The 23,567-nt window shown below is 49.5% G+C and overlaps 2 protein-coding genes across 14 annotated transcripts in view; one reads left to right on the forward strand and one right to left on the reverse strand.

The window, feature by feature from the left end:
- The window catches only part of ST7L (suppression of tumorigenicity 7 like), a 183,412-nt gene that overhangs the window by 84,447 nt on the left and 75,398 nt on the right, over positions 1-23,567 (forward strand). The window contains exons 15-16 of one of the 12 annotated variants that reach the window (XM_013988153.2): positions 15,423-15,580; positions 17,896-20,298. The exons of 10 other annotated variants lie outside the window; for them this stretch is intronic. In XM_013988153.2, the coding sequence (XP_013843607.1) occupies positions 15,423-15,425 (3 nt within the window). In that variant the 3' untranslated portion in view covers positions 15,426-15,580; positions 17,896-20,298. Of the gene's footprint in view, positions 1-15,422; positions 15,581-17,847; positions 20,299-23,567 lie in introns of those variants that run through there. One more of the 12 variants, XM_021090747.1, reaches the window with a different exon arrangement.
- On the reverse strand, positions 85-17,287 carry WNT2B (Wnt family member 2B). Of its 2 annotated transcripts, none has more exons than XM_003125849.5 (5): positions 14,580-17,287; positions 8,604-8,824; positions 7,303-7,580; positions 6,098-6,362; positions 85-2,488 (listed from the first exon to the last, which is right to left on the reverse strand). In XM_003125849.5, the coding sequence occupies exons 1-5, from the start codon at positions 14,762-14,764 to the stop codon at positions 2,259-2,261; spliced, it is 1,179 nt and encodes a 392-aa protein (XP_003125897.1). In that variant the 5' UTR covers positions 14,765-17,287; the 3' UTR covers positions 85-2,258. The 2 variants fall into 2 exon arrangements, with proteins under 2 accessions (XP_003125897.1, XP_013843612.1); XM_013988158.2 differs by having other exon boundaries at positions 8,604-8,866; positions 14,580-14,696.

Here is a 23,567-nt window from a genome sequence, read left to right on the forward strand (position 1 = left end):
TTATGTTTCTGGATGTTTCTGTGAGAGCTGAAGCTAACTGGGACCTGTGGCTCTTCCCAGTGGCCCAGCATACAGGACAGCACCCTTTTGTAATTCATTCAACTCTGTTCTTAAGTTCAGACTGACTATAACCCCCTTGCCTTCCCACTACCCTAGAGCTTTCCTTCTCTTAATCCCAGCTCAAGATGTGAGAAACTCTTCTTTTCCCCTCCAATTTCCCCCTCCCTAATCCCACCATTGGCTCATCAGTTATCTAGTTGACTCCACTTTGCAAGGAAGACATTCCCCTGGCCTGACTCACTCAGTCCCATTTCTCCACAGGAATCCCCTCACCGCAGACCACAAGGGCCCTGACTAGCTCATGTTTTGTGTTAATGGATGTGAAACCAGAGCAAACCCCCTCACCAAAAGAAAAACCACCCTAAACTCTCCCACATAGGTCTCAGCAGGTTACACAAATATTAGTCCTATCATCCAAATAAATCTGCCCCTATGGCCCAGAGCTATGGCTCCACCATCCTTTTGCTGCCTTTGCAGAGTAAAGCCGCTCCACAAACACATGAGGACCCCCAAGGGGTGCTGGAGAGGAACTCAGGAAAGGCGGGTGGGGGTGTGTGTGTGCTGTATTCAAAATTCCTTATGTAGGCTTTTTAATCTACAGCCTGCTGTCAATACCTTACCTGAGTTGGAGATTCTGAGAGAAGTCAGGATGGGCTAGACCAGTTGGACCTTTGGTAAGAGGGTCTACTGGCTAGAGTTTGGGCATAATTAAAACTCTGTATCTTAGATATGTTCATATCCTCCTTTTAGAGATTAGAAGATAGAGGCCCAGAGATTTTGGGTAACTTCCTCAAAATATCAAGAACAGTAACTATCACAGCTGAGATTTCAACCCAGGTCTAGCTGCAAAGATCTATACCATTCTCCTCCTTTAAAATATCAATAGGCAAGAAATAACCACTGTCTAGTCACATCGAAATAGAGCATGATGGTTTTGGGGACTCTGTGACCTTCCTCTAGCTTATTAAGCCTGCTATCTCTGCAGACTCTACTACTGCAAGCTGAGTTAGGCAATGGGCAGTAGCAAAGCAGAACTACCCTATTTAAGCCAAACATGGAGTGAAGGATAATAATCACCAGGACTTGGAGAGTCACTAAATAAAGACTGTTGAATAAATGAGGAAAGGCTGCTTTCTAAGCTGTTTACCACTTTGGCCTCAAGCCCTCTTTCTCCTTCCCTTTGAAAGCACTGGCTTCTTCTCCCAGATTCAAAGGCTAGCATCCTCTCCTAAAATTGCCAAAGCCAGAGATTTCTACCTGCCTAGTATACACTGATGCCTCATATGGGCCCTTGAAATCAGGCTTATTACCCTCTCCCACCCTCTATGAGTTACATATCTTTTACTTAGTGTTTCCCAAACCTGTCTGACCACCAGAATAATGCATGGAGAGTTTTAAAAGTAGAAAAGACCTACTAAGTTACTCTTTCTTAGGAGTATTCAAGAATATTCTAAAGATCTGTTAGGTATAGCATGACACTTCATGCCACTCACTCTGAACAGGCAGCAAGTGAGCAAAAGAGGCAGTGCTGGCTGATGTAGATTGAAAAGGAGAGATTGGGAGAAAATGTATATTTGTATAGTTATATAATTTTTTTCTCCTACAAAACACAGCAGTTTATAAACATATGAATGAGCATGTGACTGGAACCTTGTCCACTATCGCTAACTCTTACCTAGCAATCCCAGGCTCTTAATATGGGAAGAATGTTGCAGCCTAAGAGTTTCTTTTGGGGTCCCAGGCAGTTAGCTCAGACTGACCCAGGGAAGAGATAGTGGTTTCATCTCTGTCCCATCTACCCTTAGCCAGGTAGGAAAAAAAAGTTTTCTCCAGGTACCCTTTCTCTTGCACAAAAAAGAAGTGTCAGGAAGCCAGTGCAAGGGAAAGAAAAAATAAGCCTTGACCATGTGCTTTAGTGCAACTCAATCACTCTGAAGATCCCTACTTCTTCCACTCTCCCTGCTAACCTCCAGAGTGGGGAGTCGGGGAGCTGCTCGGTCTTTTACATCCCCTGTCAACTTCTTCCCAGGGCCAAGGAACCAGCTAGGACACCGGAGTCCCTCTGGAGTACTCTCAAAGTCCTTAAATAAAAGCTGTAGCAGCCCGAGGTTGAAGGTGGAGTAAGGTGTGCATGCGAAGATCTTGTGCTTTTGAGTCAGGAGGTTTGAAGTATAGGGATGAGTGAGGTATTTATACGTTCAGGTCTGATCCAGCCACTCTGCCTTCTTAGGGGCTTTGCAAGTATGGACGTCCACAGTGTTTCTGCACTCCTTGCACCGCACAGCACAGCACCAGTGGAATTTGCACTCACACTGGGTGACACGGGTAACTCGAGTTGTGTCATACCCTCGGCCACAACACATGATTTCACAACCGTCTGTCCCTTTGGATGTCTTGCTGCAGACACGGCCTGCAGTGCCTAGGGAACCTGAGGTGGGGAAGAGAGAGAGAGAACCAAGTTACCTCTTACTTCAGCTGCTCTGGGTTCCCTTACCCACATCCTCCTGAGGAAACCATAAAGAATCCCTTTTCCTGAAAATATACCCACTAGCCAAAATGATCATTGCCTCACTGCCCTCTGCACCAGGCTTGTTTCTTCCCACCATCAAGGGTCCCCAAAGACCATTGACTTTTCCTGCAATGCCCTCTCTGCCAATACCCATCTCCATATCTCCAGCAAAACTTAGCTTTAAAATGCCATAATTGTTAAAGCTGGGTGAGGGCTCTCTATTTATGTTTGAAAATGTCCATAATAAAAAGTGGGAAAAAAAAAAAAAAACTTAGCCTGTAATTTACCTTTTCTTTTTCTTTTTTTTTTTTTTTTTTTTTTTTTGTCTTTTTGCCATTTCTTGGGCTGCTCCCATAGCATGTGGAGGTTCCCAGGCTAGGGGTCGAATCAGAGCTGTAGCTGCTGGCCTAAGCCAGAGCCATAGCAACGCAGGATCCGAGCCATGTCTGTAACCTACACCACAGCTCACAGCAACGCCGGATCCTTAACCCACTGAGCAAGGCCAGGGATCGAACCCACAACCTCATGGTTCCTAGTAGGATTCATTAACCACCGAGCCACGACAGGAACTCCTATAATTTACCTTTTCTAAAAAGTCTTGTTAAAACTCCAGTCCAGCTACCATGTGTTAGTATCTTGGACCTTAGTTTATAAAGTTGTGCTATGCAGTAAAGTAATCTAGCATGGTCATTAAAAGGATGGGCCTGATGTCCGGTTGTCAGTTTTACTTAGCTGGGTCTTAGTTATCCCCCTTTGATCCAGCAAGTCAGTTAATCTCTCATGGATTTAGTTTTCTCATATGAAGAGACATGGTAATAGCACCTAACTCAGTAGATGGTTATATCTATAATCTCTGTTCAGCTGAGGAGGTGAACTGATTAGGGATATGTTTCCTGCCAGTAATGCTAAGGAATTCCTAAAAAATATCCTTTGCCTTATCCCTTACAGTTGGAATCTTTAAGGGTAGGGATGATGTTATCTTCCTATACAGAGAATGCTCTCAACCTCATTCTGAATGATTTTTGCAAAGGATCACAAAATCATAGAATTTTGGAAAGTAGCTATGCGCAACACTATACCACCAATGCCACTAGAATTTTGGATAGGATGGATGCTAGTAAATACTTCAACCCTTTCCCAGAGATGGGAAAGTCATTAGCCTGGGGTTCAAGAAAGGGACTAAATTAACTGATTTCTATAGCAGTAGTCTCCAAATTCCACTGGTATGGACAGAAAATGCTAGTACTTCTATATTTGTTTTTTTTCTCATCAATTTGAAGTGGAGTGGCGCAGTGGAAACTAATCCGACTAGGAACTATGAGGTTTCGGGTTTGATCCCAGGATCTTACTCAGTGAGTTAAGGATCTGGCGTTGCCGTGAGCTGTGGTGTAGGTCGCAGATGTGGCTCAGATCCTGCATTGCTGTGGCTGTGGTGTAGGCTGGCAGCTATAGCTCCGATTCGACCCCTAGCCTGGGAACCTCCATGTGCTGCAGGTGTGGCCTTAAAAAGCAAAAAAATAAAATATTTATGCTTTGTATTTATGTTTTGTAATGTACATATTAGTACAGTGGAACATAGATATAATTCACAAGTAAATATACATATGTTGGAGGTACCATGCTTAATTTTTTTTAAATGATAGGGGTATATAAGCCAAAATGTTAGGAGCCTACTGCTCTAGAGCCTGGGCTGACCAGGTCTCCTATATATGTTATCCTTCTACCTCCAAGGGCTGGGTCTTAGTCATTCTCTTATGCACCGGAAGCCTCTTCTACACTGTGGAGCTGAGCTGTCCAATGTAGTAGCCACTAGTTAAATGTGGTCATTCAGATTTAAGTTAATTAAAATTAAATAAATTTTAATAGGTAGTTCCTCAATAAGGCATAGGTGTCAGTGTTCAGGTGCTCCACAGTCACGTGTGACTGAGTGGCTGCTGTACTGGAGAGCACAGATGTAGAACATTTCTACCATCACAGAAAGTTCACTGGGGCAGTACTGCTGTGGAGGGAATTCCAGGCTCCAGACTCCCTTCTGGGATGACTTGTACCCTTTGAATTCCAGGCTCCACTTTGGGTTTTATGAGATCGAATTTTATGCTTCTAAGAAAAACCAACAAACATACGACTCATCCTCCCTTCTAATTCCAAAGATCTTTCCCCAAAGGTGCATTTTAGGATGATAGCATAGGCTTACACCTTGGATGTTGTGGAATGATATCTAGGCACTTAGAGAGTGGCCCTCTGAATTATACCACATGGGGAGAAAAAAACTTAGTGGCAGGAAATCACAGGTGCTTTTCAACCTTTTTTCTCCTAGCACTCTTCAAAGTACACAAACTACTTTCTCTGTTACTTGGGTAGTGCCTCATCCTGTTTCTGTGCTTAGTTTTGCTCTGAGCTAATTGCCTCTCCAGGAACAAATGCATTAGGTGAAAACAAATAGTAGGGAAGCTAGCTAAGGTTTTTGGCTTCGCCTTACCCAAGTCCTGACTGCTGAGTCTATAGAGAAGAGCCTATAGAGGAATTATTACCTCTTTCCTTGCTTCCTCAACTCCATTTTAGAATCTTCAGTAGCAGTACAATGGATAAATCCTTTCAAGGTCATTCATGGTCTATTCTCTATCTTTCTACTTTTAATCTCCCTTACCTCAAACCTCCACTTAAGTCAGATTAATCTGCTCTCTGTTCCTGGAACAGATCATGTGCTTTCCCACCTACCATTCTCCTTGTGTGTAGACAGTATTCACCTATTCTTCTCTCTGGCTACCCAGATAATCCCCACACTTCAAGAAACAGCTTAAATTCCACACTTTCAAATAAACTTTCCTTAACTGCCCTCTTTTTCAGTTGCGTTTGTCTGCCTGTTTTATCTCATTTCTTTCTTTGTTTTTTTTTCCTTTTTTTTTTTTTTTTTTTTTTTGTCTTTTTAGGGCCGCAATCTCAGCATATGGAAGTTCCCAGACTAGGGGTCTAATCGGAGCTACAGTCATTGCAGAGCTGAGTCTGCGACCTACACCACAGCTCATGGCAAGGCCGGATCCTTAAGTCACTGAGTGAGGCCAGGGATTGAACCCGCAACCTCATGGTTCCAAGTTGGATTCGTTTCAGCTGCGCCACGATGGGAACTCCCTGTTATATCTCATTTCTTTAGCTAGATTGTAAAGAGCCAGAACTTAACCTGCGCCTTATGATTCTGTATAGCCCATACACTGCTTGGTACTGAAAATGAGTGATTTATTTCAACATTCACTGAATAGCACCCACTGTATCCCAGATGCTCAGGATATGAAGGAGTGATAAATAACCTCAGGCCTCAAGGAGCTCAGTGTCCTCTCCTCTCTGTTCGGGCACATTTGGGCCTGGCAGACTGAGGCATAAATCAACACTCTTATTTCAACATTTTCTGACTCCTCTGACTCCTCCAGCAGCACCTCCTCCCCTAACTTCTGAGGCTGAACAGACTGTGATTAACCAGGGGTGCCTGCACTAAGAACTGGGGCTCCATGTCCAACCTGTTTCCTTACTCACCTGCAGCCTTGTCCAAGACACAGTAGTCTGGGGAGTTGTCAAAGTAGACAAGGTCAGTCCGGGTGGCACGGCGATAGCCTTGGCGGGCTGCTGTGAAGTTGGCACCATCTTGGGTAGCTGTCACCTGCACAGCCCCATCATAGCGCCGCCGCAGGTAATCACCTGTGCGGCGGAAGTCTGAGAGCGCACGCCAGCAGGTGCGCAGAGTACAGGAGCCACTCACGCCATGGCACTTACACTCCAGCTTCAGAAAGCGCCGCACAGCCTGGGAGGTGGGAAGGCAGGTGATGGAGAGGCAGCCAGTCAGGGTACTGTGTAGTCATCTCTAAGACTAAAAGCATGAATGCCCTGAGGTCGGCTAGTCCTGGCCTAGTTGAACCATTGGCTGGTGGAACCATTGTTTGTGCTCTCCCCAGTCAGATCCCACCCATTCTTCCTGATCGAATTCATGAACCTCTTCTTCTAGGAAACCTTCCTGGACCAACAGTGCTTTCCTTTCATGATAGCCCATTTGAACTTTAAAGCATTAGGATTCTTGGAAGTTCCTGTTGTGGCTCAGTGGAAACAAATCTGACTAGTATCCCTGGCCTGGCTCAATGGGTTAAGGATCCAGCATTGCCTTAAGCTGTGGTGTAGGACTCAGATGCAGCTCAGATCTGGTGTGGCTGTGGCGTGGGCCAGCGGCTACAGCTCTGATTCAACCCCTAGCCTGGGAACCTCCACTGCCTCGGGTGCAGCCCTAAAAGAAAAAGAATTAGGATTCTGTTCACAATTACCGTATACTGGAACATCCTCTAGTTTTCATGTGTTTTGGAGTTCACGTTACCATGCCTTCCAATTTTATTGCATGTCATTTTCCAGCACAGTACTGGGCATGTAGGAGGTGCTCAAAGGCCAATGAACTGACCAGAGCAAGCTCTTATCCTCCTCAGTCTTTATGGATACAGTTCTTTTCTTTCTTAAAAAATTTCTCGTCTTTTCTCCACCTTTCCCTACTTCCCACCTATGTGAAGACTCTTCAGGCACCAGATTGAACCTAGCCATTCTGAAGATCCCTTGTGTTTACTGCTGCTGTTCCAGGGATTGGGGCTTTTGGAGGTGACCCACAAGCCTTCAGCGCTTCCACCTTCACATTCAGTCCATGGTCATACCTACAGGTCACCCCCAGAAAATATGAGTGTACATATGCAAACATGAGTACTGACCGTGCGACCACAGCGGTTGTTATGTAAGTTCATGAGAGCTCTGGCATCCTTAAGCCTCTTCTCCTTGGCATCCACAAAAGCCTTGGCAAAGCGAACTCCATAGTGGATATTGTCACTGCAGCCACCCCAGTCAAAGTCCCCACGTTGGTCATGGTGTCGACCACGGGTATAAGGATCACAGCTGCACACACTCAGTTCACCCTGGCTACAGGCACGAGTGATAGCATGGACCACCCCTGCTGATGAGATGGCGTATACAAATGCTGCTTCCCGGCTACCTAGAGAAAAAGGTAGAAATGTGTTTCAGGAACGAGGCCCACGTCTGTCCCCTTCCTCAGCCCACATAACTTCCAACTCTGAAACCTCTTCTCTGTTTCTTTCCCAGGTCAACCCCTGTACCTCCCTTATTCAATGTACTCTTCCCTTCTCAGAGCATTCCCCAGAGTAGCTAGCCTGTTCCCCTCAGCCCTCACAACTCTCTGTCTGCTTCTTTGTATATCTGACCTCTTGGGCTGACCTGTACTCCTGCTTCCTTCCAAACTCCTTGGGTCCAGCCATGGAAAAGCTTCACAGTGAATCATTCCCCCCTACAGAGTGCCAACCCCAGCTTAGTAAAGACTGCCTCAGTCCACATTCCAGGCCTTTTCAGGCCCACTCTGCTGGACAGTTCCCCTACAATGGAGACCCCAGCCCAGGGGTCATCCTATTTGGAGAGACATGCTACTTTCCCCAGCCTGCTTTCTTCCCTCCCTGCTCTTGAGAATTGAATCATCGCTCTTGTCTCTCTGCCACCTCCAGATTCTCATCTCATTCCCCTTCTCCTAGTTTACTGTTTAGCTCTGCTTAGCTCTTTTGCTGAGCTGGGTCCAAGCCACTCACTCTCCAAATATTTACATATCACCTTTCTGTTTATCCCTTGCTCCCATTACTATAGTGTTGGGAGGGTTGAGTGAGGGTAGTGATGGTGTTGGTAAGAACAGAACAACCATTTCCAGTCCTCAGCCTTACAGTATATGGAAACCTGAAGGCTAGGGGTTGGGGAGGAAGAGAGAAGGAGGTACAAGGAATGTTGTTCCTTTGACCAGTCATCCCTGAACACGGGGATTTAGAGGGGTCACTGCCTATATAGCTAAGGTACTGAGGATCTGTTCCCAACTGTATCCTGGGCTCTGCCCCTAATCCTTTCTCTGATTTTGAAGTAGTGTGTAGGAGAGGAGAGAGGGGCTCATGCCTGCCCTACCCACCCACCACCCCAAGCATAGAAAGGGAAGGAGCTGGGGCAGGGTGGAAGAGGCCCCTACTTCTGAGCATGACACGGCCAAAGACAGTGTGGTCCCGGTCCAGGGTGGTGCAGTTCCAGCGATGGTGGCGGAACTGGTGCTGACACTCTCGGATCCACTCTCGGGCACCCTCGCCCACCGAGCGCATGATGTCTGGGTAACGCTGGCACAGTTGCCGCTGCCGGCTCACCAGACCAGGAATATTGTCACAGATCACTCGAGCCCCCAGTGCCCCGATGTACCTGCAAGGTGGAGATGGCCCTGTCAGAGCATCCGGCTTTTTTCTGCATTAGGGGAATAAGGAGGGGAAAGGTTTGGCATTCAGACCTTGGAGAGGTTCCTTTCCCTCCCCCCAGCCCATATTCCCCAAGGGCAGTGGGGAGAACTGATCCCCACAAGCTCTGGAGAAATAGTTAAGTAGTTGCAGAGAGAGTATTTGAGTGGTCTCCCACCATTACCAGTTACCCAGCCAAGGGCCAAAGTGACACATACTCCCAGAACACAGGCCAGGCATGTGTCACATACACAGAAGCTGTGGGCATGTCACACAAACCCATTGCCTGTTTATTTAATAAACATTAAGAGCCTCATGGAAAAATAAACTAACAAAATGAGAGTCTGAGACAACATTGTTACACCCACATCTAAGAGACACGTCCTGCATGGCTGGTCCATAAAGACATAGTTTGGGGAAGAAAGATGGAGACAGGGAGGGGCCAGTGGGAAGAGATAGAGTGGGCAGTTTTGAGTAATGTTTACAGCTCTAATTAGACCTATGTAACAAAAAGTCCTCATTCCCAATCCTGAGGTCTGGGGAAGAAGACCCCTCCCTAACTCTCTTTCCCATACTCTACTTCCAGGCCCTATGGACTTTTGAATGAGTCATTCAAAATCATCCTGCCCAACTCACAGGGCACAGTGTCCTGGATGGACCTGCACAGGCAGAGGGCTGTTTCCAGTGGGAAGCCAAAGGCCAAGATCAAGCAAAAGGGTGACACTCCCTATATTCCAGTCCCCAGTCTGCCCAGTGTGAACAGTTATTAGCAGATCATTAGGGTGGGCTACTAAAAGACAGGTGGTTGCTAGAGTCATTCTCAATTTTCTCAGGGCAGTACTTTTTCTTTATTCACACACTTTTAGCCCTGGACTCCACTACAAGCTTCAGGAAGAACCTTTCAGAGAGAAGGCAGGAGTTCATCATCACCTTTTCTCCCCATAAGGTCACCGTTTGCGATGTGACTCTCACACCCACTTCTCATTCCCTTTCTATTTCTCAAACACCCAGCACCTGCATTGATTTGCTGGGAATTCTCTATTCTCCTGTCTTAACACATCAAAGGATGCCTTCCCTCCCCTTTTTTCAACAGGTTGGGGCTACAGAGGGTAGCTGCTACTACAGACAGAAAAGATTTGGTTTGGGCTGTGGATGAGCCTGTGGTTTAGGAAGGGCCCCCAAAGGGCCTATAAGTGAATAAGGAGGAGGGAGGGCAGCCAGTGGCGAGAAGGGAAAAGCTGGACTGCCCTGGGCTCTATGTCCTCTGCAACACTCCCCACCCTCTGCCTTTGCACACCCGGCCCTCACCCACAGACTGGATCCCCAGTGGTGACACCAACTCAAACAAACACAAGGAGGGCTGATGCTTGCCTCTTCTGGAACTCAGCAGGGCTGATGGGGCCCATCTGTCCCGGGGGAGGGGTGAGAGGGCTGGTCCACCACTAACAAATCCCATGGAATCAGTCCCCAGCACTGTCCATCAGGGCAACAGCTTCCAGGAACAAACAAAATAAACACCCCGGGCTGGGCCTGGCCGGAAAGGGCTGCCTGACGCACAGCCGGGGGTTACACCCACTGCCGCGGTGCTTTGTTTGGAGAATCAAGACCGTTGGAGTTGGAGCCTGTCCCTGTCTCACCACCATTCTGCTTCCCCAGTTCAGTCTGGAGTACTGCTCTAGGCAATGGGTGTTTGTTTTTTTTAACTGGGGCTTGGGAAGAGGGGGGTTGGATGGGAATGGGAGACCAGTAATCCAGCCCTCATGAGACAGTCTGGAGTGGGGCAGGCCAAGCTCTGGTAAAAAGTCCTTCCTGTGGTCTGACTTAACTCCATTCTGCTGCAGCCCACATTAGTCCTTCTTCTTACATCCTCACTGGGCGTGGGAACATCTGTTCAGCATCTAAGACCAGAGTATAATTTTCTCTCCTTCTGTCCTTACCCCTTGAAGGAGCTGCTTCAGGATTCTGCAGAGCAGGGCACTTGCCTCCTGACCAGTGGTCAGCCACTTGTAGTCAATTTGGGGGCCTCCAGTAAAACAGCCTAAGGCCCAATCCATTCAGCACATGCCTGCAAAATGCCTACCGTGTGCCAAGCAATGAGCTCAGCTCTTAGGGGCACAGATAGATTTAAGGCATCTCTGGCTGATGGGCTGGTAGAAGGGTGAGATGCCCCTTACTCTCTAGCTGTTTCCCTTCCAGAATTTTTACTTACTCCCAGCTTCCTGCTCCAGAATGCTCTCCTCACCTGCTTTTGACCAATTCACATACTTTCCTTTGACAAAGTGACTTGTACCATACTCTACCCCCTGCTACTCAAAGTGTGGTCCCCAGAAGAGCCATGTAGCATCTCCTGGGAATCTGTTAGAAATGCAGAGCCTCAGGCCCCATTCCAGGCCTACTGAACCAGCATTTCTCTAACATCTCCAGAGGATTAGGACTACTACTACTCCAGGAAGGCAGGAATTTTTGCCTGTTTTGTTCACTTCAGTGTCCCCAGTACCTGGAACACTGTCTGGCACAAAGCAGGTACTTAATAACTATTTGTTGAATAAATACCTAACTGCTCTGATTTATCCCCAACTCCTTTCTCCCCCTACTTAGGTATAAACTTCATTTCAATTATAGCTTTACTCCTTATTGATCTTGGCAGCCTATTTGCAGATGTTTTAGGTTTGTGTTTTTTAACGAGGTCAGGGATCCTCTTTTTATTTACTCTCTTTCTCTCACAGTCCATAGTGTATGTGTGTGGTTTAGCTCAGTCTATGCAGGGCTTTGAACACAGGGATAAAACCATTACCCTTCCTGAATATCATAATGCAATATCATTTATATGGTACTTTACAATTCACAAAACATTTTTTGTACCCAAAAATCCTATGAGAGGGAGAGATTGCCATTTTACAGGTGAAGAAACTGAGGTTCATGGAGATTAATAATATCCAGCTCTGTCCATCAGGGCTAGTCAGAAGAGAACTGGGTGAACAAAGTCCAAGTTTGTTTTCAATTCCAAGGGTAAGAGAGGCATAGGAGTAGACCAGCCTGGCTCCAAAATTGGTTTGAGTTTCTTACTACTCCCTTCCTATCCTTCACCTTCATGTGTGAAATGGGGATAATAATAGTATCTGCCCCAATAGAGTATCATGTTGGTTGAAGAAGATGATGCTTATAGGTGCTTAGCCATAGTGTCTGGACCTTAGTAAGGGCTCATTAAATGGCAGCTGTAGTCGATAACTAATGTTAACATCATGGTACCACTTTGTTCCTCTTTCTGTGAAACCACGAACACAGTCCTGCTCTTGTGATGCCCTACACCCAGTCCCCTAAAAAATACTAAATGGTATAGGTAGGCACATGCCAGGAGACCCCTATTTCTTGTTCTCTTTTTCGTAGATTAAGGAGACCATCCATTTCCTCCAGTTAAAAATCAGGAGAAGAAAGGAGTGGTTGGAGAGTAAAGGGAAGGGCTGTGAGGAAGATCAGACTGTAAACTGGTGATAGTGGTTGCCTTCTGCTCCAGAGCTGGACATGGATACACATAGGCATCTCTTCAGGCGGTTGTACAGAATATCAGACTTGACGGTTTTTGGTTTTTTGTTTTTTTTTCCCCTAAAGTAGAGAGATAATCACTCTGGGGACCTGACTTGCCTTTAGAAAGCAGCACTTTATCCCAGAAGTGCTGGCCACTGAGACAGGCATCTGGGGCCTGCAGCTATGACCTGTGTGAGGCAAGGAGACTGAAATGACCTCTGCACTCACTGCCCATCCTGGTTCTGTTGCTGCCTTCCTCCTTTTCACAGGGACTGCTAAATCCCTCTATATCACCCGCCTGCCTCCCTCCTTAGCTAGCTCTTCCACCCAGGAGTTTTTCCAAAATCTTTAATATGAACCACATGGGGGGAGAGTAGTAGAGGGAGAAAGGAAAAGGGAGAGGAAGTAGCCAAGGGGACAAAATGGGGACTAGGAAGAACCCCAGTTGAGTCTTCAGGAACCACTACCAGGATGCTGAAATTACTAGAGTGTCACTTCCTCACCTAAACATCAAGCGGACCAAGACTGCCTCCCAACTTGGTAAGAAGCAATCAAGAGTCCCTAAAATCAACTTGTCATCTGGGATGGATAAAGATGCCCAGTGGTTACTTCATCCTTTCTCTACTGGGGCACTGAAGACACAAGTCCCCAGCCAGACTGAGCCCATGAAGGTAAAGGGTGGCTTTGATCTCACTCTGAACTTTGAAATCCTTTTCTTTTCTCCTCATCCCCTTCTTTTCTTTTTCTAAAGGAATGTCTCAAGCCAGATGTAAGATATGGGCCTCCCTGCTCCCCCATGCAGGAACACCCCCCCACCCCCCCCACCCCCGCCTTCCCTAACACTGCGGAGATAAAAAAGATTTTCTCAAACAGGAAAACGGAGGGTGGGGTGGGGGTAATGAAGATGGAGAAAGACGCATCTTGAAATGATAGGAATCTGCAGCCCAAGCTCACTGGCCCCTCAGCCAGCTAGCTACCCCTCACCCTTCCAGCCAAGATTCCAAGTCCAGAGGAGAGAAGCCACAGGGTGCAAGGAGAGAAGAGACAGCACTTTGTGGAGGTGGCGGAGGATTGGGGGAGGGGCAGAGTAAGGAAAGGAAGGGGGGCACTGAATGGGCAGAGAGGGGCAATAGCCCAGTCCAAGAGGCCAGTTTGATTAGTGGGGTGAAGAGGAAAGATGAGAAGACAGTCAGTTCTCAGTCCAACTCTCCCCCTGCCCGGCCCCCGGAAGGTGGGGGAAGAGAGAGAACAGCTCTTACTCCTGGGAGAAAAAAATGAGTGCCATCCAGAGCTGAAGGTGGAAGTGGTGGTGGTGGGGGGAATTGGAAAAGAAAAGATAGCCAGTGGATTTTTAATTCCTTTTGCCTCATGTGCTGGCTTGTGGAGTGTCTGGCATCTAAGCCCTGCAAGAAATCTAAGGAGAGGATCCCTTAATGCTTTGAGACTCCATAAGTTCTTGGAGGGGAAAGATGGGAGATGGGACTATAGGGGAAGAAAAAGAACGAGAGAGGGCGGGGGAGATATCAAGGTTCCAAGTGACAACCTTAAAACAGAGGCTGAAGACAAAATGTCTAAAAGTATGCAGACCCAAGTGCTTTGTTTATTGAAATTGTGGGAGTTAATGGGGTAGTTTTTGCCTTAATACCATTTCTAAACCTTGCCCTGGGTGCTGCTGACTCACCAAAGCCTTACTGCGTTATGGGGTTGGGGTAAACTAGCGAGAGGCTTGTCCCCCCATGCCAGGCTGCCCCTTTCAACACGTCTCAGGGCGGGGTGGGGGGGAACAATCTTATGTGATCAGAAGGTCTTCTTGGATGGCCACCGAAGGCCCCAGATGGACGACCGGTTTCTTGAATCTATCCTGAGAAACTCAAAAGGTAACTCTTGCCTTAAGAGGATTGCGCTAAAATAGAGGGGGTCTGGGAAGCCTGGAAGACCGGGCGACCTTGTTCCAAATACCCAGCGCCCACATCACCAAGACGAAGGAGCGGCGCCCCTCTATTCCTGCCTGCCCTCCTTTGCCCGCGCCCCTCACGACTTAAGTGAGAGTGTTGCCTGGATCGTCTCTTAATTCCATCAAAGCGACAACCTGGTCTCCAGAGCATCGGGTATCAGGAGCTGTATATTACCTTTGAGCGTATTTGGCCTCTCCAACCCAGCCTCACCCTCACCCTCCCAACCGTGAGAGCCACACTCACCACCAGGACGTGTCTACGCGGGCCGGCAGCGTCAGCAGCAACAGCAGCAACAGAAGGCAAGCAAGACTTAGGCGGGCGGAAGCCCGAGAGCCGTCGGGGGCCGTGGGTCTGGGCGCGGGGACTGGGGCGCGGGCGCGCCGAGGGGGCAGCTGCGCGGCTTTCTCCGCACCACCCGGCCTCAGCATAGCTCCCCGAAGACTCCCGCCGCGCGGCCCGAAAGGGCGTGGACGGGGCACCGGCTGAGGGTACTCAGGCCGCTACTACTTCACCCCCCTGGGGCGCCATAGGGCTCGCCGGCGGCTGGAGACCTAGGGGCACCTACAGTGCAGGAGCGCGGGCGTCAAGTCCCAGAAAGGGGCGCAGGGAGCTGTGTCCGGAAGCCGACGGCGGCGCGCAGAGCTCGGGGTCTGGGGCGCGCTGTCCGGGCTGGGATGCGGTGTCAGGGGGTCGGCGGCGCTGAGTGGGGCTACGGACTGAGTGTGCGGACAGCCCCTCCCGCCGCGGGCTCTCATTGGACGGCGCGGGGCGGGGCCGAGGCTTGGGACACACGCGGCCGGGCGGGCGGCTCCGCCCGCACCAGCCCTGGGCGCTCCGAGGCGCCCTAGTTGTGGTGGCCGCCTCGGCCCCTCGGCTCCCCTTGCACTGCGCTGCGCCCTCACCTGCACTAGGTGGAAGCGACCGGGCGCAGTGGCGCCCTTTGGCTCTCGGAGCACCCAGTCCCTGCCGAGGCCGCGCCGCCGGGTCCTAGCGCCTTCATTCCTCAACCCCAACCTCCGTGGGTGATGGCCAAGAGTGCAGAGTGAGGGGAGCTGCAGACATTTTCCTCTGTCATTTAACCTACAGTGACACTGGAGTGAGCCACAGAGGACGCAGTCATTTCCTCGTGTCCTTTCTTCGTTCTCGCGCTTCTGTGAAATGGGTAGAATCTACGCCACGGGGAGTACGGGAGAATCTCCCTTTCCATCGCTGCCAACAAGGGTGCCACGGGCAGCAAATTTCAGGTAGGGGCTTCTCTCACCTACGCCTCGTTGCCTCCAGTTACTCCTATCCGCTGCCCGCCGCACCCCTCGAGTACACACAACGTTTATGCACAGCCCCCGACCTCACGCCACCCTCCCGCCTGTTGACCAGGAATCCATGGCCGAAGCGGAGGGGCACACCTGCGGACTCCCCGCCCTTTACCGCACGGGATCCCCTGAGCTTACTCTCGCCCTGCTTCCCGATGCCTCGGTCCCCGACCCCTTCGGGCGGGGCTGCGAGTACGAAAGAATCAGAAACAGCTGGGCAGCTTTCCCGATCCAGAGGCCAGGGTGGGGGTCCTGCTGAGAAAGTGGAAGCCCCGAAGCCATTTCCTTCACCTTTCCACCCTTCCTCCTCTCCACCCCACGCCCCCCCCGGCCCCCCCGCCAGCTTGCTCACCGCCTAGGGGCGTGGTAAATTGGGAAGGGGTGTGGAGGTGGTGGCTGTAGAAATTGACTTCCCTCTTTCCTCAGCACTTCCTAAGCAGGCAGGTAGAGCTTCTGAAGGTAGGGTGGCCCTTACTGAGAGGTAAACAGAGTTTCCAGAGTCTGCCTGGGTTCTGGCCCCAACCCCTTCTCCAGCCTCAGTTTCTCCTGCGGAGCCCCTCTTTCCCAGGTGTCTTTAGTTAAACTATAAAGCCCCGGTGTAAACAACGCGCTGGAAGCTGCCCACCCTCTTCAACCCCAAACTCACTGTCAGTTCTTGGCTGGGGGGTTGGGGGTGGTCGGTGTTTGAGACTCGGAAGTGTGACCAGACAGGGTGCAGCTGGCTGCCAAGAGGCTGCAGACATCCCATAGGCAGATATGAGGGAGAAGGGCTGTGAGAGCCCATTATCCCCTCTCCCCATCTCTCACCCCTTTACCTCACTTTCTATGGTGGGGGTGGAGTGAATTCAATAATTCAGCAAGTATTTACCCCCTCCCACATGGCAGACTATGCTCGGCACATCAGTGAAGAAAGCAAAACACTTCCTGCGGGTGTGGAGTTTAACTTCTATTGGGAGAAGATAAGTAAAACATAGAGTATGTTAAAAAGTGAGAAACAATAGAGTTGTAACTAGGATGATCAGAGTAGACCTCATTAAGATGACATTCAAGCAGAGACTTGAAGACGGTGAGGGAATAAGCCAGTGGATTCTTGGTGAAGAGCACCCCAAGCAGACGGCACAGCCAGCAAGACAGAATTGGGAGTGGGCTAACTGCAGAGTGAGCTAGGGAGGAGGAGAGGACTTTAGACAGGTAACAGGGGTTATCCAAGTCATGCAGGGAAGAAGGTGCCCATCCTTGGGGTAGGTGGAAAGTAGGGGTTGGACTGGAGCTGATGGGAATGAACAAGGGGTGAATACAGAGACCAAGCGGGGCCCGCATGCTGGCCACATCCCTCACTGCCAACATGACTCTTCTCCCCTCTCCTTCCTTCTCTCTCTCTGTCCGGGAGGCTCCACTCAGCCCTCTCCTTAAAAAGAAGCAGACTCAGAGTTCCCATTGTGATGCAGTGGAAAGAAATCCGACTAGTGTCCATGAGGTATAGGTTCGATCCCTGGCCTGCCTCAGTGGGTCGGGGATCCAGCGTTGCCTGGAGCTGAGGTGTAGGTCACAGACTTGGCTCAGTTTCCACCTTGCTGTGGCTGTGGTGTAGGTCGGCAGCTGCAGCTCCAATTTGACCCCTAGCCTGGGAACTAACATATGCTGTGGGTGTAGCCCTTAAAAGCAAAAAAAAAAAAAAAAAAAAAGAAGAAGCAGATGAGCTTCCTGATAGGGACAGGTGAGGGAGAAAGTAGGCTCAGGCTCATTTCTGGCCAGGTCCCTTTCACTGGACCACTCTTTTACCTCCTCCCAGCCCAGCCCCACCCTGATGCTGGGCAGCAGTCTTTAAGCTCTGCAAGCTCTGGCAGCCTCTCCCAGGCTCCCCTGTGTGCATAGGCCTGGGTGTGACTCTGGCCCTGTGTTTATTTCTACATATGGGCCTGAGGTTGGAGGGTGGGGAGCTGGAGATGATCACATCAGCCCTAACCTTGGGTGGACTCGCCCACATGGGCCCCGAACTCACTTATGAGGCCCCTTCTTTGGCTTCAGCTGTCTTCATAGTCAAGTGGGACTGTGTCTTGGCACAACATAGATGCTCAACTACTAAAGCATGTTGCTGAGCTAAGGGGGCCCCCAGAAACACATCAGCAGCTTCAAGAGGGAGGGAAGTGGGTGAGGGGACAAGACTTCTCCCCAATGCTTACAGGCTACCTCTGCCCTAGAGTGGACAACCCAGGATGGGGCTTCACTCCTTCTTCCCCTCCCCTCAGAGCCCTCAACTCCCCAGGAGGAACCCCAGGCTGCAGGAGCCAGCTGACTGCAAGAACTGCACTCAACCACTTAACTTGAGAACAAATACGGAGCCAGAGAAGAGGTTTTCTGGGATCTGCCACTTTGGACTTCAAATCTCAAAATAAACTTCCAGCCTCAAGGTCCTAAACTCTACTGGAGAGCTCAGCTCCTCACGCAAGGGCTTGTTGTGGGGCTTCCAGGCAGAGGGTCAAGGCCAGAGGCTCAAACTAGCGCCTGACCTGCTCTTCCCTCCCATCCCCCACCTCCACTCCATCGTAACCGGAGCCAGGGGAGGAGTCGCTGATTTGGGAGTCAAGTTCTGGTCGAGAGGGCCCCTGCCTGGAGTCAAGTCAGCACTTACTGAGGTCCTGCTGTACACTGAGCACTGGCTAGGGCATCCTAAAAGACAGGAGTAAAAGGGTCTCACCCCCAAGGCATTTACATGCAAATGCAATAAAGCCATCTAAAGGCTGGGATGATAAGGCTCTGCTGTCTGCTGAGGCAGAAAAGGCCTGAGGGAGAATCCCAGGACTACCCCCCCCCATCTTTTTCCACTATTCTCAGCTGTGTGTGGCTCAGTGATTTTGAATTTTTACTGGCCCTTGGATGGGAATGGAGATGAGCTAAGGGGAGTTTGGGTGTAAGTAAACAGCTCTTACTCCACCCGGGTCTACCCCCCTTGGAGGCCCCGCTTCCCTGGGCCCCTTTGGTGATGACCTTCTCTTCTTCCCGGTGGGTGGGAGGTGGTGTGGATGGTAATGAGCAGAGAGAAAAGCTGAGAAGGGGCTGGGGGGAGGTTTGGATAGGAGTCAAGGAATTCCTGAGACTGCTGCTTGCACAGGGGGCCCTGAGACGCCTTTGCTGAGATTTCTTTGCAAACCTAGGCAAGTCTCATTTGAAGTGGGGCCAGGTTCACCCAGACCCCTAGTGCCCCCAGCTCTTGTTCTTCCTCTCCCACCACCCCAGGCAGGTGCCTAGGGAAGAGCAGGGAGTTTGGGAAGAACCCAGGGGCTTTTAAGGAGGGTGAGATGGGGATCAATGCTTTGTACACAGCCTGACGGGCCTCTCCTTGGTATTTATGAGCTCCCAGGCGAAGCATTGGACTTGTCTCAAAGAGGCCAGGCCAAGAGGGCTTTGGAGGAAGGAGCATCTGCCCCAAACCAGGGGAAGGCTTTCAGTGGGGCAGGGCTAAAGACAGAGACCCTCTCTCTCCCAGCCAGTGGCCAAATGGGGGTAGACCAATCCCCAAGGGCCCCTGCGAAAGGAAAAGAGAGAGCTAAGGGAGAAGGGGAAGCGGAGGCCTGAGGAGGCGGAGCCCCGGGGGTCTGGAGCCTTTTAGCACTTTGGCTGTAATCAGACCGGAGCCAGGCGGTGGGCGGGCTGACAGCCATCCTGGGCGGGTGGCCCAGGTTCTGTGTGAGGCCAGTGGGTGTGCTGCTGGGATCCTGGGTGGTCACTGACCAGCCTAACCCCAAGGGAGGGTGGTCCTACTTTGCCCCCAGCCCCTCTCTCACAACCTGCCTGTATCAAATAGACTACACAGAGTTCTCGTTCTCCTCTCACCACCTGTTCTGGGCTTCAGAACAATCTGGAAGTAAGATTTTCTTCCAGTGGAACCATCTGTAGAGCCCACTCTCTGGCTCCCTCCCAGTCTGCTTTCCCTGGTTCACTCTGCCTCTTGCTCTTCGCCAGTCTCTTTTCTGTGTCATCATCTCTCTGGGTCTCTCTCTGGCCCATATTTCTGTCATTCTGTGTCTATTCCTTTCTCTCTGCATTTGTCTCTCTGCCTGTTTCTGCTAGCCTTTCCTCCTCTGTCAGAACCTCTGCCTCCCTATCTAGCTCTGTCACTCTTGTTTCGGTCTGTATCTCTGTCTCCCCCTCCATCTTTCACTCTATGAATCTGTATGACTCCCGTTCTCATTCTTGTCGCTTTCTTCATCTCTCTTTCTCCATATCTTTTCTGATTCTCAGCCTCTGTGTCCCTCTTTTTCTTTATGTATCTTTGTTTCTCTTTGTGTCTGTCCTCTCTCTTTCTCTTGCCCTCTGCCTCACACCTTCTTCTGCAGTCCCTCCAACACAGTGCAAAGTGCACTGGACTGAAAGAAATCAGGCCCCCACCACCAACACCACCCCGCGCATGCTCAATCATGTAAGATTTGCATGACTCTCTGTCACTTTCCCACTCCTGGCCTCAGTTTCCTTGCATGTGAAACAAGTGGGATAGAGATCCAGTTCCCTCTCTCCAGGCCTCTTTCTGTCTTTATCTCTCATTTCTTGTAGCAAAGCCCATCCTTTCTTCTGAGGGTTCTGCTTCTTTGCTCCCTAAATTTAAAGTTAGGACTTCAGCCTCCTCCAGACTCCCAGTGGGAAGGAGTCTCTGATACTGTCAGCCAGCAGGCCCCAAAAGGACCCCTCACTCTTTTACTCTCTTAAACAGGGTAGACAAGGTCCGTTTCTGGGGCCATGTCTGGGATATAAACCAGATTAGCTCATCTCTCTAATCCTCTTTGTGCTGGGGCCTCTGCCAGGCAGGGACACCCACAGCGCAGAGTGAGGGTGTGTGTGTGTGTGTGTGTGTGTGTGTGCGCCGGCATGTGCACAGGCAGATTCTTAGAGAAAACAGGACCAAGGTTCTCCTCCCTCTGTTACCCTCTGTTGCCTAAAAAGCCCAAATCAAGCCCTGAGTCCATAGGAAAACTCCTCAGGCTTGAGCCAAATCAGGGTTTTCATAATCCCAGTCTGTTCCTCCCCCACCTCCCCATCTCCTTTACTACAGCCTCTCTAGGGCTGGAGAAATCATTCCAGCCCTCCGCCTGTTCCTTAACAGCCCGGAACCCACCCCTTCGCCACACATATATTCCTTCCCAGTCATTTTCCCAGAAGGGTCTTTCCATCCCTTCCAGAAAAGTCTGGGTGTCAGGCAGAGAACAGGGGACCTGGAGGAGGAGGGGGAGGGCAGGCAGACCCTGGGTGTCACACTTTAAGTTAGAGGCCTCCGGCCTCTCTCAGAAGTTTCATTTGAAGAGGTCTTTCTTGGCTGATAAGATCAAAGCATTCCCTCTGCCAAATCACTACCTTATTTTCCAGGCAATTATAGAACTTATTGTATCAATTAGCCTGGTCTCCAGCTGCAGCAGTTTATCTCTGTCGTCGTGCGCTTGCGGGAGACATGGTCTGCCTGGCCCAGCCAGCCCGACCAGCGAGGGAAGGGCGGGAGCAGGGCCGAGGCCCGGGGAGCTGTCCGGCTGCTTTCAGCAGGGATCTGGCAGGTACAGGGCAACTGGGGGTGCCCTTCTGAGGTCTGGAGACCCGGCCAGTCTTCCCTGTGTGCCCTGCTACCGCTGCAGGAGCGCTCTTTTTCCGCGGCGCCACACCTGCACGCCTGATGTGGCCCGGGAGGGCGAGCCACCAGAGCCTAGAACAGGGATGAGACCAATCAGGCCCGGCCTGGGCGCTGGCCCCGCGGAGGAAAACGCTGAGCGGGAGCCAAGATGCCCTCTCCTTCCTGACTCTGGCGGGTGACTCACTCTGTGGGCCGTGCGCCCCACAGTGGCATTTCCTGGAAAGGCATAGTTGGGTGAGCTTCGACTTTGTGGGGGCTCCGGCGTTTCAAACTGGAAGAAAATCTTAGGAGTGCGCGGCACGGAGAAGTGGGTGCCTCCATGGGTGCAAGGAATGTGGCCTGCTTTGCCTCTGCCCTGTCTGCAGCCTCTTTTCTGCAGAAGAACCATGCCCACACCTGGCGCTGGGGTCGGGTGGGGCCCATTAGTGTGGCTGTTCTCAAATTTTTCCGTCTCAGTATCCCTTTACACTCTTAAAAATTATCAAGGACCCTAAAGAGCTTTTACTTAGGTGGGTTATATCTATCCATATTAGCATTTAAAAGGAAGGCAGGAGCCAAACTGCAAGTGTTCCCAGCGGCCAAAGTTGGGACAATTTGAGCAACAAAATTAAGTAATTTTGGATTATGACCCAAAGTATAAAATACATATGCATGAGTCCATACTGATATAAATAAATGATTCCTAACTGTGGGCTACAGATGATTTCCTTCTAGAGTACAAAACAGAAAAAGGGTGTGTGTGGTGGGGGGAGTAACTTTACAGTGGAGAAACCTGACAAACCTCAGTCAGGTGATCAAGGTCAACATCAGCAGTGACTATTCATGTTGATAGTGGACCCTTGATGTGATGTGATGAAAATGATACTTTACCTCTGTGGTTTCCCTCTCCGTAGCCAAAGTCTTAACTAGAAGAAAAAAAATCAAATTAATTGCATCAGAGGGACGGTCCACCAAACACTTGACCAGTGACTGCTCCTCAAAACTGTCAAGGTCATTCAAAAACAAGGAAAGTCTGGAGTTCCCGTCGTAGCTCAGTGGTTAATGAACCTAACATCCATGAGGATGTGGGTTCGATCCCTGTCAGTGGGTTAAGGATCTGGCTTGCCGCGAGCTGTGGTGTAGGTCAAAGATGCGGCTTGGATCTGGCGTGGCTGTGGTGTAGGCCTGTGACTTCAGCTCTGATTAGACCCCTAGCCTGGGAACCTCCATATGCTGCAGGTGCGGCCCTAGAAAAGACCAAAAAAAAAAAAACAGGGAATGTCTGAGAAACTGTCACAGCCAAGAGGCACCTAAGGAGTCATGACAACTAAATGTATTATTGTATCCTGGATAGGATCCGGGAAAAACTGAGGAAATCTGAATAAAGTATAGACTTTAGTAAATAATAAAAATGTATCAATATTGGTTCATTAATTTTGACATATGCACCACATATTTTTAATGTAAGCAAGATGTTAATAATGGGGAAAACTGGATGTGGGGTGTATGGTCGCTCTGTACTATCTTTGTAATTTTTCTGTAAATCTAAAACTTCTAAAAAATAAAGTTTAAAAGATTAAAACTTTAAAATATTTACATATCTTAATTAATTTAAATTCACAATAACAAACCCAATACTTGCTAATATTAATGTCATGTTTTATGAAAAACAACTATAATTTCCAAAACAAAAACAGTGGAAGAGTGGCATTACGTAACATTTTTGCAAATATCTTTAAGGTCCGGCTTAAGAGCAGGAGTCTCGTATTTGTTTCTGCATTGTCTGTTGTAACATCGCATGTCTTATAGCCTCTGGAAAACTCCACTCTACATTCAAGAGAGAATGAGTGTGAGAGGTCAAACAACAGAGAACTGCTGCCTTAGTGATCTCATCCATTGCTCTGATTCTAGATTCACAATTTGAAATCACTAGCTTTGAAACAACTCCACTGAATTCTCTGGCCATATTTGTCATCATATTCTGCCTTCTCCCCACCCCTATCATCCCCTTTCAACACTCCCCAGTCCATGTCAGCATGAGCATCATTCTGCCAGTCACAGTAGCTCTGTGAAGGTAATATGCAAAACACTGTGCTTCCTTCCCATTGTGCGAAATTATTTAGCAATGGGACAGTTGCCCCTCTCATTTTTCCTAAACCACTGAGAAGTTACAAGCCCCAAAATATTGAATGCATGGGATAAATGATTGTTGGATGACTATTGATAATTCTGGTATAAGAGCTTCTTTCTGATGAAATCTCCTGCATAGCAGCCCGAGTTTCCCCTGTGAATGATAAAACAGTCTTTGATTTAGTAAGTTTGATATTT

Source organism: Sus scrofa, chromosome 4 (assembly GCF_000003025.6).
Source record: "Sus scrofa isolate TJ Tabasco breed Duroc chromosome 4, Sscrofa11.1, whole genome shotgun sequence".
Taxonomy (NCBI): domain Eukaryota; kingdom Metazoa; phylum Chordata; class Mammalia; order Artiodactyla; family Suidae; genus Sus; species Sus scrofa.

Bases quoted from the DNA above. Each gene is read 5' to 3' on its own strand.
- WNT2B (XM_003125849.5), bottom strand. From the start codon at position 14,764: ATGCTGAGGCCGGGTGGTGCGGAGAAAGCCGCGCAGCTGCCCCCTCGG. The intron at 7,581-8,603 runs GTAGGGGCCTCT...CTTTTTCTCTAG, and splicing joins TGGCCGTGTCATGCTCAGAA to GTAGCCGGGAAGCAGCATTT. The intron at 2,489-6,097 runs GTGAGTAAGGAA...TCCCCACCTCAG, and splicing joins TGTCTTGGACAAGGCTGCAG to GTTCCCTAGGCACTGCAGGC.